This window comes from Lepidochelys kempii, chromosome 14 (genome assembly GCF_965140265.1).
Source record: "Lepidochelys kempii isolate rLepKem1 chromosome 14, rLepKem1.hap2, whole genome shotgun sequence".
Classification (NCBI taxonomy): domain Eukaryota; kingdom Metazoa; phylum Chordata; order Testudines; family Cheloniidae; genus Lepidochelys; species Lepidochelys kempii.
The window spans coordinates 13,095,301-13,111,825 of record NC_133269.1 but is presented as its reverse complement, the minus strand read 5'-3'; the positions used below and the strand labels follow the sequence as shown (position 1 = coordinate 13,111,825).

Sequence of the window (16,525 nt, the reverse complement as noted above, 5' to 3'; positions counted from 1 at the left end):
TGCTTAAGGTAAACAGCACCTTTCATCCAAGAAGCTCAAAGCACTTTACAAATCTCATGCTTCAGGGCTTTAGCTTATCACCTGCAGAGGTCAGGAAGGTTTTCCCCCCTCCTTTTTCCTCTGAAGTATCAGATATGATCACAGCTGGATATGGGATAGTGGATGGGATGGACCAGGACTCTGCAATGGCACCAATTAGCTTCTCTCTCAGGCGCTTAGCTGGCTGGATCTTGCTCACCTGCTCAGGGCATAACTGATCACCAGATGTGCGGACGAGAAGAAATTTTCTCCTGGGTCAGGCTGGCAGTGACCTTGGGGTTTTTTCAGCTTCCTCTGTAGTATGATCCTGATCATTTGCCAGGATCATCCGGATATATCTGACTTTATCAATTTATCAATTCCTGCCTTTGCAGCGGGCCTCAGGCGTTGGTGCACCTTGGTCCCTCCTAGTCTCTGCCTCTATGTGGGCTGTAATACTTCGGACTAATTTTGGCATTAAACTCTGTGACTCTGTAATGTGAGATTCACAAATCCCTGTAAAGCAGGCATTACCTCCAGATGAGTAACATTTTCAAATCTGGACTCTGATTTTGCATGCCATGATTTTGAGATACCCAGTCTGAGATGCTTTAAATATCTGATTTTGAGAGTGGCTGAGAACCCGCAGCTCCCATTGACTTTGACAGGAGTTGAGGGTGCCCAGCACTTCTGAAAATCAGGTTCAAGTTGGATGCCCAAAAATCATAGGCAACTTTTGACAATGGGCCAAATACCTTGCTTAAGATCATGCAGGGAGGTAATAGCGGAGCCAGCAATAGAACTCAAGAGTCCTGACTCCCTGTTCTGTGCCCACATGTGGGGCAACACCTTAAGAATCTCATATAAGTCACAAGGTTTTTTATTTTTCCCTTTACTCTGCAAAATGTTCGTGTGAGTCTAATCTTTGATTTGTCTGGAGGTGTTTTCAGTATATATGCTGGTGCACGAGTTTCACGCAATTTATCTTGAAATATTTGTACTTATTGTTTCATGTAGTACATGCTAGGTAAAAACATGAGATCTCCATGTTTCTTAAACTAAATTGGCTCTTTATTAAGAGAACTGTTTACAGAGATGCTGCAGCTGCAGTTAGCATTCAAGCCATGTCCATACAGACTAACTTCATGATACCTCCTCCAAGCCCTTCCCTCCTGTAATCTGTGCTCCTCCCTCCAAGTTCCATACAGGTTGCTACACTTATATACGTAAAGGTGCATGCATGCACATACACAAATGCTCATAAATATAGGTACACAACAGACAACGTGTCAGATCCTGCTACTGTGGGAGCTTTCCTGCTCCACTGGTGGATGAGTCAGGCTCTTGCACATGACAAAAGATGGAAGTCAAGTGCTTTGCTTATTTTGTGCATTTCTTGTTTTGAACATTAAAAGTCATCTTAATGTGCTGAACTGCAGGATGCAAAATAGACCATCAAAGGCCATAAAACTTAAAGGAGATGAAAGCAGAGAATGCCAGGTTGGCCTCTGAGGAAATGTACTGGGTATTTAGAAAACTGGACAAGGTCAATACAAGGTCACTACTGATGGCAGAAAAGTACTAATAATATAATACTAAGCTCTTATATAGAATTTTTATCAGTACATCTCAAAACGCTTTACACAAGAGGTCAGTACCATTATATACATTTTACAGATGGGGAAACAGAGGAACAGGAGAGGTGAATTGGGTTACCCAAGGTCATCCAACAGGCTAATGGTAGATCCAGGGCTCCTGAGTCCCAGTCCAGTGCTCTATCCCCTATGCCACACTGCCTCCCTTGATTTGTCTCAGCATTAATAGGTAGGGTGACAAGACAGCAACTGTGAAAAATTGGGACAGGGGTTGGGAGGTAATAGGCACCTATATAAGGCAAAGCCCCAAATATCGGAACATCTGGTCACCCTGTTAATAGGGAACTCACAGATACTTGAACAGGCCCTTTCATTTATACGTAAGGTTAAGATTATGTCTGTGACATTTTCCACTTCAGCCCCGGGGCAGCAAGGCTGGAGTGGTCAGCCGGTGGGGGCCCTGGAGCTCTGAGCCACCATGGGTGGTGGGGGCTCCCGCAGCTCCCAGCTGCCGTGGTGGGACTCGGAGCTCCGACCCGGAGCAGGGGGTGGGGAGACCCCAGAGCTCTGAGCCACCAGCCCCGGAGCTCTAAGACATCAAGTGCACTTGGGCTTTATATCAGTGACATACAGAGCACTCATGTCTGTACATACCTTAACTCTACCACGCTTGCCATGTATTATCCTTATAAGCTTGCTTTGTTTTTACTGAGGGGAGTGCTGGTGACTGGATGCTCTCTCAACAGCTGAGAAACGAAAGTCCACTGTGCCTCAACTTGGAGGAAATGGGATGAGAGTGTGGCTCAGGCTCCCTGGGCCAGTTAATGCCAGGCCTCTTGCTGAGGCTACTAGTCGGAGTTGAAACAGTTTCTGATATGGATGCGTGGGGCTGGCAGGACATTTGGTTTTAAGAGATGAGAATGGGATGAAATGGAGTGTAAAAGAGGTCTGGATGTCCTCCAGAGTCGCAGGTTAAGTGATCCTAGTGAAGCAGAGCAACTGGAGATCAGTTACTGCATGAGAGGAGCACCAGAGGAGCAGATCCTTACTGGGGTGGGGAGGGAGAGGCAGAGAAGCAAGAGAAGACATTTGAGTGGAAGAGCTGGGAATTAATGTATTGTTAAACAGGAGTGAAGTTCTGGAACAGCCTTCCAAGGGGAGCAGTGGGGGCAAAAAACCTACCTTGTTTCAAGACTGAGCTTGGTAAGTTTATGGAGGGGATGGTATGATGGGACTACCTACAATGGCGTGTGGCCTATCGGTGACTGCTAGTAGCATAAATCCCCAACAGCCAGAGATGGGGCACTAGCTGGGAAGTACTCTGCATTACTACAGAGAATTCTTTCCCAGGTGTCTGGCTGGTGGGTCTTGCTTTCATGCATAGTATTCACCTGATCGCCATATTCAGGGTTGGGCAGGAATTTTCCCCCAGGTCAGATTGATAGACAGCCAGGGGGCTTTCTCCTTCCTCTGCAGCATGGGGCCAGGTCTCTTGCTGTTTTAAACTAGAGTAAATGGTGGAATCTCTGTAACTTGAGGTCTTTAAATCATGATTTGAGGACTTCCGTAACTCAGCCAGAGGTGATAGGTCTATTACAGGAGCAGTTGGGTGAGATTCTGTGGTCTGAGACGTACAGGAGATCAGATTAGATGATCAGCATGGTACCTTCTGACCTTAAGGTCTATGAGGTCAAGGAACTTAAATGCATTGCCCAGATCTGTTGACATCATAACCCACTCATAGAAACTGATATGGATGCTGAGCTAACTCCAACAATTAGCTTCCATCCAAGGTGTCACTGTTCTCCTTTAGCGTTCTTCTTGGGAATGGAGAAAAGAAAATGCAGTTATGTAAACAGTATGAAGGCATGTAGATAACAAGTTAGTTTTAAAATAGCCACGGTGAACAACTGGAGGAGGAGAGGTCACCCCAGTCTCAGTTACTCTGATGAAGTCTCACAGATATCATCAAATATACACAGTAAAACACGGCAAGTTCCATAAAATCTACAAACATCAATATTCCATGAGTTATTTTTTAATAAAAATAAGAATATAGGAAAAAGGGGTAGTGGTCTGCATTATATGCCAAGGTTTTTCTAAAAATATTTTACACCTGTTCTCAGTTGTGCACACCAATCATATTTTATCAGTGAGGTAAAGAACTCATACTGCCAAAAGGAATGCAGTTTATCTATATAAGTCTTAAATATTTTTCCCTTCTGTAATGCAAACCTCCTTACTACCTGCACTAAAATAAAGCCAGCAGGACAAAAGCCACACATGCTGCCACAGTAACAGTGTTAACTATTCCCATTACTGTTTTCTGGAAACAATCACTTCAGCAGGATTTTACAATTCTGGCACTTCAATTTAGCAAAGTTTTTATGCTGCTTGTAAAAGGAATGCAGCCAACATTGTACACTCAATTTAAATCAACTTGCTGATGATATGAAAAAAGAGTGCTGAACTGTCAGTTTGCTTCATCTGCTTCAAAACTAGGAATACAAACGGAGGTATTTATTACTGAAACATTAATAGAATAGTCTAGGGTATCAGAGCTCTAAAGTGAACTCTGATTTGGTCCCATGTTGGTGCAAACAGCTGATTTAACAACTAGTTGTTTGGTTACTTGATATTGCAGAAATGCAACTGGATGGTTTGCTAGTCATAGCTTTTTTTTTTTTTTTTATTATTAAACATTTCCACCAAAGCAGTGGCACAGACAAAGTACTAGACTGTTGGCCATGTGACTTTGCTATAGCAGCCAGGGGTAATCATCTACCGTGGCTGTCTGGCCACACCGAAAGCTATTTTGTGCAGCAGCCTAAGATTATGTGAAATAAAATGGAAAGGAATATATAGGAGGTGGGTCCCTTTGTGTATGCGGGACTGATCCTCAACATGTGGATTATCATTATAGTTCAAATCAATTGTAGTCAGTGGAGCTACAACTAGGGTTCCCAATTTTGGTTGGAGGGATTCCTGGAGCTTTCATCACATGACATAACCTTCAATTAAAGATTAATCTTTAATTCCTGGAGACACCAAGACAATCATGGAGGGTTGGCAACTCTAGTTACAACAATTTATACCAGCTGAGGATCTGGCTTGCTGTATCTACCATGCCACTCAATTCCCTCTTTATTCACAGAGTGCCATATCCCCCTTGGTTCACACTATTGATTTCAGAATGGATTGGAAGATACTGTAACAACAATGGCTAGAGTCCCCAAGAAGTCATGTGACATACCACCTAGTAACTTCTTGTCTGAATAGTTGCATATGTGCTGGAACAAGAGGTACTGGCGCATCTCCTGGCTTGAAGTACTACTAACAACCCGAATACATGGTTTCTGCCTTCAGTACCCCCACTATAAAAATTGTTCCAGCACCACGGAGTAGCTGTATGATTAGCAAATGAGCTGAATCTCCTTCTTAGCAAAACTAAAAATCAGGAGAATTGTGCTGGTGAAAGCTGCTGGATTTCAGCCCAAAAGAGTTAGATCCTTTATCCAAGTGACATAACTAGGCATCAGTTATGGAATCTTCCACATCCTGCTATGCCAATGAGCCTCTAACCTCATTTCACAGATACCTCAAACGTGACTTTTTAAACGCTATCATCCTGGACTGGACTGAGATAGACTTAAAAATGAAAGCTTGTGTCTGCCATTACTAGTTCCTAAACCCATCAGCTACAAGTTAATCTGATTTTAAACTTACTGATTTGATTTTTTTTAAACATTTGCTACAATATTGATGGCACTAGTCTGTCTCAGCTAACAACTGTTCATTGCCTTTGTGCAGCTGGCCAAGTTTGTTGTTCTGTCAAATTATATAAATGCTTTGTGTCACATTTATTGCAAATTTATTCTGTTTGCTCACATTTGATACTTACTTTTGTCTGATCCTACGCTATACAAAAAAAGCAGGAATACCTTTTATATTTACTGTATTGTGAAAGGAAAAGTCACTGGTAAATAGCAATTTTGCAAAAATGCAAAATAAATCATTTGGATAAGGTAGCTTTACACATAGAGTCCTACCAAATTCATGGTCCATTTTGGTCTATTTCACAGTCATAGGATTTTAAAAATGCTACTGGTGGGGTGCTGCCTTCAGACCTGGTCACCCAGTCAACAGTTGCTGCCCTCCAGCCACCCAGCTCTGAAGGCAACACAGAGGTAAGGGTGGCAATACTGCAACCCCCCCGCAGCAACCCCTTTTGGGATCAGAACCCCCAGTTTGAGAAATGCTGGTCTCCCCCTTGAAATCTGTGTAGTATAGGGTAAAAGCACACACAAGACCAACTTTGGCAGAGGTTAGAAGGGGAGACCAGATTTCACAGTCCATGACGCATTTTTCATGGTCATGATGAATTTGAGAGGGTCCTATTTATACAGCATCTCTTAAAAGATATGCAGTAGCTTGATGCAGAAATTATAGGATGAGGTTCTTTGGCTAAATGATCATAATGCTCCTTTCCAATGTTAGAATCTGTAACTTTTTAAATCAAAAATATTTTCAATGACAAAATCAAAAACTCTGCAAAAATGTGCAGCAATTTCTTAAATTAACTTTTAAAAAATGCCCTCAACATTATTTCTCCATTTACAATACTATTAAATGGGATGAAATTCTGTCCTGAAAAATATTTTCCCCACTAGGTTCTAGTTTCATTATGAAATTCTGTAGAACACTTACATTTATGCCAGAATTTCCACTATAAACCTTGAAATTGTAGGTTTATCGTCAGAATCTTTTAAAGACCTTGTGGCTAAAATTTATTAACCAAGATTCATTTAATAAAATAAAGGCTTCAGACCTTTATTCATTTTGAGTTATTGCACAAACAAAAAACACAAGTAAAATGTGAGGAATTCTTGCCAAGCCCCAGCCTAAAAGCTTATTTTTAAAAGACAAAAATATTATGTAGGCTTGTCGTAAAGTTAAAAGAAAATTAAGGATGGTCATGCTGGATACTCGCTACGGTCCTGAACCTATTGCCACTGGGGTTTTGCAATTGATTTTAACAGGAACAGATTCACATTATAAGGGGAAAATACCGTGCCCAGCCCAAGTAACTGAGCCAAGCAGATATTTGGGGGCAGAAGGAAATCCTCCTGCAGCAGCCCCCACAACCTACTCCATCGCCAAAACCCACCATGGAAGATCTGGGGAGTAGAGTCTGTATCCATCTCATACTGGGCCTGCACACCCTTGCCATACAGTTGGACCGTAGAGCTTTGCTTCACACTGCATAAAGGGGTGTGCACCCTCACCCCTCAAATCATTCTCCACCTTGTGTATCAAAGGCAGCCTTTGAGAGCCTGAAGGCTAGGACAGGATTTGCTCCTGACTGCTGTGCTGTGCAACAATAATCTTACTTCAGCTCTTTGTCACTAGGCTCTATTTAAACTACAAATTTAATCTGAGTTAACACTATGTTAAGTAATGGAAAGTAAAATGCTAGATATTTGAAATGAACTAAAGTCATTAAAAAAAAACACATGAGATTGAGAAAAGAGTGCAAGTAAAACAAAAATCAGTTCTAAAGCACCCCTAAGGAGCTGAGTGAAAAAATGCCATAGCTCAAACTGCCATACTGCAGAATGCCCTTTACTTTGCAGCACATGATACTCTAGCAGTGGGTGATCTCATTTACACCACAGCAGCTCCTGTAACTTCAGTGGAGATAACACCAGTACATCTGGAGTTATTTCACATACTTTGATACAGTACAGGTTTACACCGGGGTAACTGCCATCAGACTCTGGTCCCAGTTGTACAATACAAGGACAACATTGATCTAAATAAAGACACACCAAGTGCTCAATCTGAAGGACAGGGATGGCAAAATGGGTAATTATTTAGAGTAATTGAGATTTCCTACTAATATGTGAGGATGGGTGTTCTATTTTTATCTCCACACATCAGATTAATCTTCATTGCTTGATCTTGCGATGAAGTCCTACAATCTGTTGTCCATAACAAAAGATTCTATTCTAGTTGAGCAAGGATACAAGTATCACATGTGCAATGCCTGCATTATTTTCTGCTTGGGGAGGTGCTTTGTATCTCCACATATTTTATGGCTGTGTGATCATAGAAAAATATGTACAGCCTGCCAGTATTTTATAAAGGGACTATTAAAATAAATTGCACTTAAATGTCACAAATGGTGATTATACAACTATTAATTAGTGCATATTCAATCCAAAAATCAAGACAATTACAAGCCTGCACAATTTATAAAAAACTTAGTTCTAAGGAGTTTATTACTTTGGATTGGTTTAAGATTTTAACAGTAGGACATGGGAATTTTTTTTCAACTTGTGTTGTGCAGTATCTCAAAGGAAGAGCAGGAATTACTCATGCATAGAGGAAAGAAGCAGACTTACATTTTTGCCCCTTTCTTTGGTGTCAAAGGCATCGTTGGAAGTTAAACACTGGAGATTTTAAAGGAATAAATTGCACGTTCAGAAGAAAAAATATGAAGAAATTGCTTACATGGGCAAATTCTTTCCCCCTCCCAATACCTTTTGGCCACTTCTCTCCCTGTATTCACAAGGAAGTATTTCTGTGATGGGAGAATACTGGGTATGTGTAAACTGAACAGGAGAAGATTTACTTGGCACTCATTTAGGACAGAATGTTGCAATGGAAATGTTTGAGGCAACATTGAACTCCAAGACTTTAGTGCATGATCAACTAAGTGAATAAAATAGGCCGCATACCAGATTTTTAAAAAAGGGTCTCTCCTTCCTGCAGATTATTCCTCACCTGGTATCATCCTACATCTATAAAACACCAGAGATGGATACTATGAAAGTGAATGACTTGGAATGGGCAGAGGATAAGCAATGAAAGAAGAAACCCAATAGCCTGTAATAGGAAAGATCACCTATTTAAAACATGGGGAATGAAAAATCTCTGGACTATATATTATGATCCCAGTTATCCAAGCCTCCTAAACCAGCTGCACATCTCCCCACCTTAGTCTTAGAGAGCTCAGATAATCATCATCATCCAGGCTGAATGTTTGGACAATTTTTTTTTTAAACAATTAAGTCTAGACACATGAACACCAACAACATAACAGCATTATTAGGTTAAAGAGTGTATTTTTCAGGGTATTATTTACTTGACATTTTCCAGATTTGAATTTGAACACCTTTCAGAGGTAGGTACTTCCTTTTTAAAATAAAAACCTTAATTTAAAACTGGATACTAAGCTGTAGAATTTCATTTATACTTGTTCATTGTTGCTTGATTAATGTCAAGGTAAGCCAGATGGTGAACTCAATACAAACAAGCTAGTTAAACACAAGGAGGAATGAACGCCTAAAAAAACCACACACACTATTGCTGTGTTTGAACTTTAGTCATCATGGGACTTAGGATAGCATTGTCAGTCCTGCATCTCTGACAAATCCCTTTGCTAGCCCAATACTTCTTCATAGCCCCATTCTCTCCACTGCAGGCCAAACACCTCACCTTGTTTTTACTTCCAGTACTGTACTTGGCTACTCCTAGAAAAAGCTAGACTCTTCTTCTCAAACCAAACCATGTGGTGATTTTGTGCCTAAGTCTTGTAAACTCAAGTGGGCTAGGACCAAGCCCCATTCACAAAGGCCGGTTTTAGAAAAATCAAGGTTCAGACAAATTTAACTATCGAGTTTTAGCTTAAAATGGATTTTTAATATGAGGCACTATACTGTCAATTATAGTTCCATTAACTTGCTCCCATTGTAAAACTAGAATTACAGTGGGCAGTTTGAACAAACTGTTGATTCTGTTAGCTGCTTTAAGGATTAAAAATAATGCAAGACAGTTCCAGTACCCCTCAATAAAATCAATGAGCATCAGTGCTCAAAAGAACATGCAAGAATGGGGAAAATACCTCCAAAATATTCTGTCAGTTAACCTGTTTTGTCAGCTCAAGGCAGCAGGCTAGTCTAACAGCCTCTGAATTTTCTTCCAGACACTCATATGGATAACTCAAGTAAAATGTTCATGCTTTGGAAGCCCAGTAAATTAGAACAGCAGCTGTTCCATCTATTTCTGGAATATAACTTATTCATTGTCAAATACTGTAGTTACATTAATTTTTTAAATAGATTATAAGATGAAAGTTTAAGAATCAGTTTGACTGTAAATCAAAAATTTTATTCACTCTACTTTGAGCTATTACTTCTTAACATAGAAACATAATGCTGACGTATTGGTCTATGACCTCTAGAGATAATAGTTCACATCCACTCAGATTACATGGGAAGTGAATTTCACTGCAATACCTGAGTCCTTTCTAGATATGTCATATCACACAGTAACTCAACATTAAAAAAAACTTGTAATCTTAATTCTCAAGGGTAAACTAAAAAAACCACCATCTGATCCAGTTGTAAATGACTGCACATATGGAAAACTTGTTTGTGAATGTTTGTTCAAATAATGCTAGCCAAGTACTTAATCAAGCTGTGTGCTTTGCAAGAACTATTTTAGGTAAAGCAACCTATTATCGCGGTGTGTCAAGTAGAGCAACCACTTTCCATCATTCCTTTGTGATGCACTGAGTCAGACCTTTTTGCATCATTAGCATTTACAACACAATAACTGCAGTGCTCTTATGCTCAGCACAATACTAAAACAAAGACCACAACAGCCATTTAATTTTAAAGAATTTTAATACAAACTTAATATAAACTATTTCAGTCCCTCTTAACATGTAAGACACTGACTCAAAATACTTTTATACCATTTTTCAAGTATTGCACAATGTAGGTACAAAATTAATATATACGATTACATTTTCTTCCATAATATATAGCAAAAATCTTTAAACTTTAACAGAAAATACAATTTGTGTTTCTTTTTGAAAAAAGCAAATATTTCGTACATTTTAATTCCACCACTAAGGAATATTCTGTACACTTTAAATTTTTTTTTAGAATAATTGATGTCTAAGATGGATATTTTACAATTTCAGTAAAAAAAATACAACATGAAGCTGCTGCAGCTCTCACAGATCACTGTAGTAAAAAGATATAAATGCAATACCATGTTGTAGAAACAATATATATACTCTGATATTTTACAAACTTTGTACTAAATTAAATTATACAATTAGAAAAAGACCAATAAACCCACTTATTAGTGCCTCTTTTTATATATATATATATATATATATATATATATATAAAATCAGCCATGTCCTTGCTATATCTTAAATACTGTAAGAGGCCATATTTTGAGTATATTTTTTAACGTACAGTCAGTATAAAATAACTTTGTGCTTGGCTGGCAAATGAAAAAAGATGCATGTTGTATTTATCTAACCAAGCTTGAATGTATTCATACTACAAGCTTTAAAAAAGTCTCAAGAAGTGGAAAAAAGATACACCCTTGGGTACGTGCATTTGAACTTGTACAATAGGATTTATTTGAATTTCATTTTTGTTTTATTTTTAGTTAGCCATAACAGGCTGGAATTGCTGGTTAGAATACTGCATGTTGTTTAAGCTAAAATTCAAGCCATCAACAAAAGACTTCTCATTTAGACCTCCATAGGCTGCAAACATATCAAAGGCATTACTGTACTGGAGAGGACTGAGGTTAAGGGGGCTGTCACCAGGAAATATGCTACTGGTATTACCTTGACCCTGCATGTTAGGGAAAATGAACTCCTTTGCATTAGGAGAAAGGGCAGAAGTCTTCTGCTGTTGCTGCTGCTGCTGCTGACTGCCTAGGCCAAGCCCATAGAGCGAGTGCATGGAGGAGGAAAGGGCTTTCTGCTTCAACAAGTCATTGACATTCAAGCCAAGGTTGGTGGGAGAAGTGCGGGCGACCTTGTTGCTACGGCCGCTATTCTTCATTTTGGTCGAGCCAAACTTGGTGGCAGCAAATGTGGCAGTGGTGAAGGTTAAAGGCTGAGTGGAGCGGGGCATGAAAGTTGGGCTCACAGCAGCAGAGTGACCAAAGGGAGGAGAAGGAGAGCTAGACACTGAAGATGCCGGGTCACTAATTGGCATGAACACCTGGGCCTCTGGGTTAAAGCTGTTCTTGATTTCCTTATCCAACTCACATCCATTTTCATTATCATCCACATAAAGCACTTTCACTGGTCCCTTTTCACCAATTTGATATGAAACCTCAAATGGGTCAATCCAAACACTAAGATCCTGAGGCAGGTTGCCGCGAACATCATCAATGTCCAAACCACTCTCTTTGGATGCTTGTTCTATGACTGGGTCCACTTTCTCCCCTACATGTATACATCTATACCCTGATCCTTTGTATGGCTTTTCCGGATACCAGTGCCCTTCATACTTCTTTTTAAGAAGTCTTTCAAGCTCTTCACCAAAAATGTTGACACGTCGTCTGGGAAGCTTATTGTACAAATATGAAATAATAAAATTGAGTGCTACTTGGATTTCAACCTGCATAGCTGCTATGCCAAAGTTTAATGTCTGTTTCAAAACCCAAAGAAAAAAAAAGTGTTCAAGATGCCACAGGGAAACAAAATTTCATTCAAAGTGCTGATTCTAGTAGATTATTATCCTTTCACCTTGAGTGTTCTTGTTCCTTTAAGAAAAAACAAAAGCAAATATATCCAAATAAGGAAAGCGTAAGATCAGGCTCCAAAGCCTAATATTTTGGTCTCTCACTCTATCTAGAATAGGTTATTTCCCATCAGAAGACATTTGTAACATATTGCCTATGAACATGACAGTTAAAACGGAGGACCTCAAATACATTCTGCAGAACTTATAAACAATACTATGGAAGATGCATTAGGAAGGTGTTTAATGAGTACAGCATAAGTCATTTCAAAATCATTTGAGCTTGCAGTTCAGCCCTTAAGTTATTTGCAAAGCAGCAAGTGTGTGTCTAGGACGTCATAGCAATGCTAACCGTGCCAGGCCTGTCAGGGGTTCAATTACCAATCCCCTATTCTGGGTGATTTATAGAACTCAGCTGCAAAATTTAGCACCAAGCTATTAATTTAGTGTAAAAGGTCTCAGTCAAAGAACCAGTTCTCATTTTAAGGTTTGCAAACATATCAGTTGGGCTTTAAGTTACAGATATACTAAAAAAATATCTACTGGTTGTTTTAGATGCATTTTGGCACTTGTATAATTTAACTATGCCACATATATCGTTTTAAGTCAAAGCCAAACACCTGCACCAACTGTGCATTTGATGGAAAATACAACTGAAAAAAGTGTCTACTGACCAAGGACAGGTATTCTTTTCCTCTCCCTCTAGAACTATTATAAGAATACTTTAAACACACATTGTGCACACACAATACAGCAAATACACATTTTCAGTCTTAATTATGGCTGGTAGTAATGGTCAATGAATCCATTCCTATCTACTGGTTCAAAAATTTTCATCTTCTATAAAAACTGCTTAAATATCAGCTAAATGCACATTTTAAAACAAATCAACATATATGGGAATTTTATAAAGCTATTATAGCCAATAGGGTCAATCCTCATTTTCATGAGATTGCCTCTCTCCCTCTTCAGATTTTATACTGTATATAAAATGGAGCCATGGAAGTCACTCCTTCATTAAGGGTATAACAGAAGTTCACATAAATATACAGTTAAAACAAGGGACAAGAGCAATATGTAAAATAACATGCCTTGCTACTGAAAATCCTGCAATACCTTAGTATAACAGTCTGATTTAAAGATGGAGTTTCAATCATAGCTTAAGCAAAAAAACAATACATTTTGAGTTAACACCTACAGCAGTATTTTACCTAAAAGTTTTTTGTTTGGCACAGCATGACAATTTACAAAATTTAGTAAATCAGTCATTAAGGAACTGGAAAAGTCAAAGCCAATTTCCAAATTCTGCAATCCCTTTTTATATCCTGCCCCAATTGGGTAGTTTTGCAAAATTTAACCCCATTTTTAAAGCCTCCTTTAATCTCCCCCCTCAAACATGATATGGGAACAGCCTGAGAGGCTGTATGATAAGGCGACCTTTAAACATTTGCTGGATCAGCACTGGGCGGGGATAAGGAAAGATCAAGGGCAAACAGAAGATATTTACAAAAGGGGACTAATTCAGTATGGAAAAAGTTGATTGGGGTAGTTAAAAGGGACACTAAAAATGATTTATTAATCCATCTGTTTCATCTCCCCTTCCCAATGTCCTTTAGGATAAAATGATTCTCAAAAACACCGAGCAGAAACTACAAATTCTTATAAGCCCCAAAATTGAGCCGTGGTACAAGCAACTGAATAAACCAAACAGCTTGAACACTGCAAACAGGTGTTTTGTTTTTTTAAAAGGAGGATGACATTTCTAAGGTATCTAAGCATGTTAATTATTCTAATGGCAATGGCAGTGGGGGTTAAAAACAAGAGCCTTAAGCACTGTGTGGGGAGTTACATAACCAGACAGTTGGGTCTCATTAGATTTCTGCTCACAGCCCTGGGAGCTCTACCAGCAGCAGCAGCAAGAGAAGGAGGAAGAGCATTTTCTGAGCCCACAAGAGACAAAATGAAGGGGAAGAGGGATGACTGGAGAGAAAGGGGATAAGCCAGGCACTCTCTCCTGCACTAACAAGGCCAATACCCAGTTCTCCTGTGTACCCCACTCCCAGTGACACCCCTCAACCTTTGCTTGATTAGGCAGAGCCCTAAAGGCTGTTAGTGCTGGTTAAAATGCCCAAGCACAACGATATATACGAGTCAGTTTATGCAAAACTCACTCCTCTGAACCATGATGTGTAAAATGAACCCCCTTTGGGAGGGTCCTCGCACCCATGGCTTTGCCACTGACCGAAGTACCTCTATGCAATTGTGTCAGGCCCTACCCACATTCTCATTGCCCCGATCCCCACCCCCCCCACAGGGCTGGGTCAATTCCCCTCCCCCATAGGCCTGTTCCAATCCCACTTCCCTGGTCCTGCTCCTTCTCCCCCATGGGTCTGTGCCAACCCCCCCCAGCTCGGCTCCACAGCCCCTCCCCACACGGGGCCGTGCCAAACCCCCCCACTACAGCTCCATAGCCCTTCCCCACACGAGGCTGTGCCAACCCCCCCCACTCCTGCTCCACAGCCCCCCCCCAGAATGTGCCAACCACCCCCACTCCGGCTCAATAGCCCTTCTCCGCACGAGGCTGTGCCAACCCCCCGCAACTCTGGCTCCATAGCCCTCCCACCCATGGGGCCAAGCCAACCCCCCCCAGCTCCACTGGGCTGTGCTAAACCCCCCCAGCTCCACCCCCCCCCACACAGGGCTGTGCCAACACCCCAACCCCAGCTCCACAGCCCTCACCCCCCACGGGGCCATGACAACACCCCCCCTTCTGGCTTCAAAGCCCTCCCCCTCACGGGGCTCTGCCAACCCTTCTCTACAGCTCCACAACCCTCCTGCATGGGGCTGTGCCATCCCCACTCTCAACACCCCCCCAGGGGTGTGCCAACCCCTCCAGGCTCCACACCCCTTTCCCCCCCCGGGGCATGCCAACCCCCCCACTGCCCTTCCCCCCCCGCGCGCCAACCCCCCCACTGCCCTTCCCCCCCCCGCGCGCCAACCCCCCCACTGCCCTTCCCCCCCCCGCGCGCCAACCCCCCCACTGCCCTTCCCCCCCCCGCGCGCCAACCCCCCCCGCCCTCCCACTGCCCTTCCCCCCCCGCGCGCCAACCCCCCCCGCCCTCCCACTGCCCTTCCCCCCCCGCGCGCCAACCCCCCCTGCCCTCCCACTGCCCTCCCCCCCCCGCGCGCCAACCCCCCCACTGCCCTTCCCCCCCCGCGCGCCAACCCCCCCACTGCCCTTCCCCCCCCGCGCGCCAACCCCCCCACTGCCCTTCCCCCCCCGCGCGCCAACCCCCCCACTGCCCTCCCCCCCCCGCGTGTGCCAACCCCCCCACTGCCCTCCCCCCCGCCCTCCCCCCCCCGCGTGTGCCAACCCCCCCACTGTCCTCCCCCCCACTCTACTGCCCCTCCCGGTCTGTGCCGGCACCTCATTCACAGCCACCTCACCGCGTCTGTTCCCCCGCCCCGGACCCTAGCGGGCCCGCCCAGCCGGCACTCGCCCCCGAGCCGGCGGCGGTACTCACCCGGGGTGGGTGTAGGGGGTAGTGCAAACAGTCCCAGTGAGGTGCGGGGGTCTCAGTGCCGAAGCCCCATGTCCGAGAGCCGGCTCGCTGCGGGGGAGGGGGGGGGGCTGCCCTGCTCACACCCCGGGACGGGCGCGCTCCGCCACAGCAGCTTGACTCCTTCTCCAGCGGGGGGCTCCCACTGCGCCCGTATATATCGCCTCCCTTGCCCCGCCCCCCCGTCCGGCCCCGCCCCCAGCGCGCTGCCGTGCCCTGCGTGCCCCTCCCACCGCCATGACCGCCCTACCCCTCCCACCGCCCCGCCCCCAGCGCACTGCCTTGCCCCGCCCTTCCCCTGGCTGCCCCTCCCTCTCTATCCCCTACCCCTGCCTACACCCCTGCCCATCCCTCACACCCACACCCTGCCTGGCCCCTTCTCCTCCCAACCCATCTGCCCCCATCCCCCTGCCTGCCCCTCCCTCTCAACCCCCTTCCCCTGCCTACACCTCTGCCCATCTCTCACACCCTGCCTGGCCCCTTCTCCTCCCAACCCATCTACCCACTCCTTCTCCCATCCCCCTCCCACCACTCTGCCTGGCCCTTTCTTCTACCAACTCTGCTGATACTGCTACCCCCTGCCTCTCTCCCATATACCTGTCTGTCCCACTCAACGCCCTCGCACTCCTGAGCCCCTTCTCCTCCCAACCCTTATACCCCCTGCCTATTCCTTCCCTCTCCCGTATACCTGCCTTTTGCATCCAACACCCACCCTCCTCCCTTACCTCTGCCTGACCCCTCCCATGCTCCTCCTTCCCACACCTTGATTGATTCCGCCTGCCCTATT

General features: G+C 43.5%; 1 protein-coding gene across 1 annotated transcript; it reads right to left on the bottom strand.

The window, feature by feature from the left end:
- Positions 1–10,284: 10,284 nt before the first annotated feature.
- On the bottom strand, positions 10,285–15,895 carry TOB1 (transducer of ERBB2, 1). Its single transcript, XM_073310531.1, has 2 exons — positions 15,703–15,895; positions 10,285–12,200 (listed from the first exon to the last, which is right to left on the bottom strand). The coding sequence occupies exon 2, from the start codon at positions 12,059–12,061 to the stop codon at positions 11,084–11,086; it is 978 nt and encodes a 325-aa protein (XP_073166632.1). The 5' UTR covers positions 12,062–12,200; positions 15,703–15,895; the 3' UTR covers positions 10,285–11,083.
- Between the last annotated feature and the right edge of the window lie 630 nt (positions 15,896–16,525).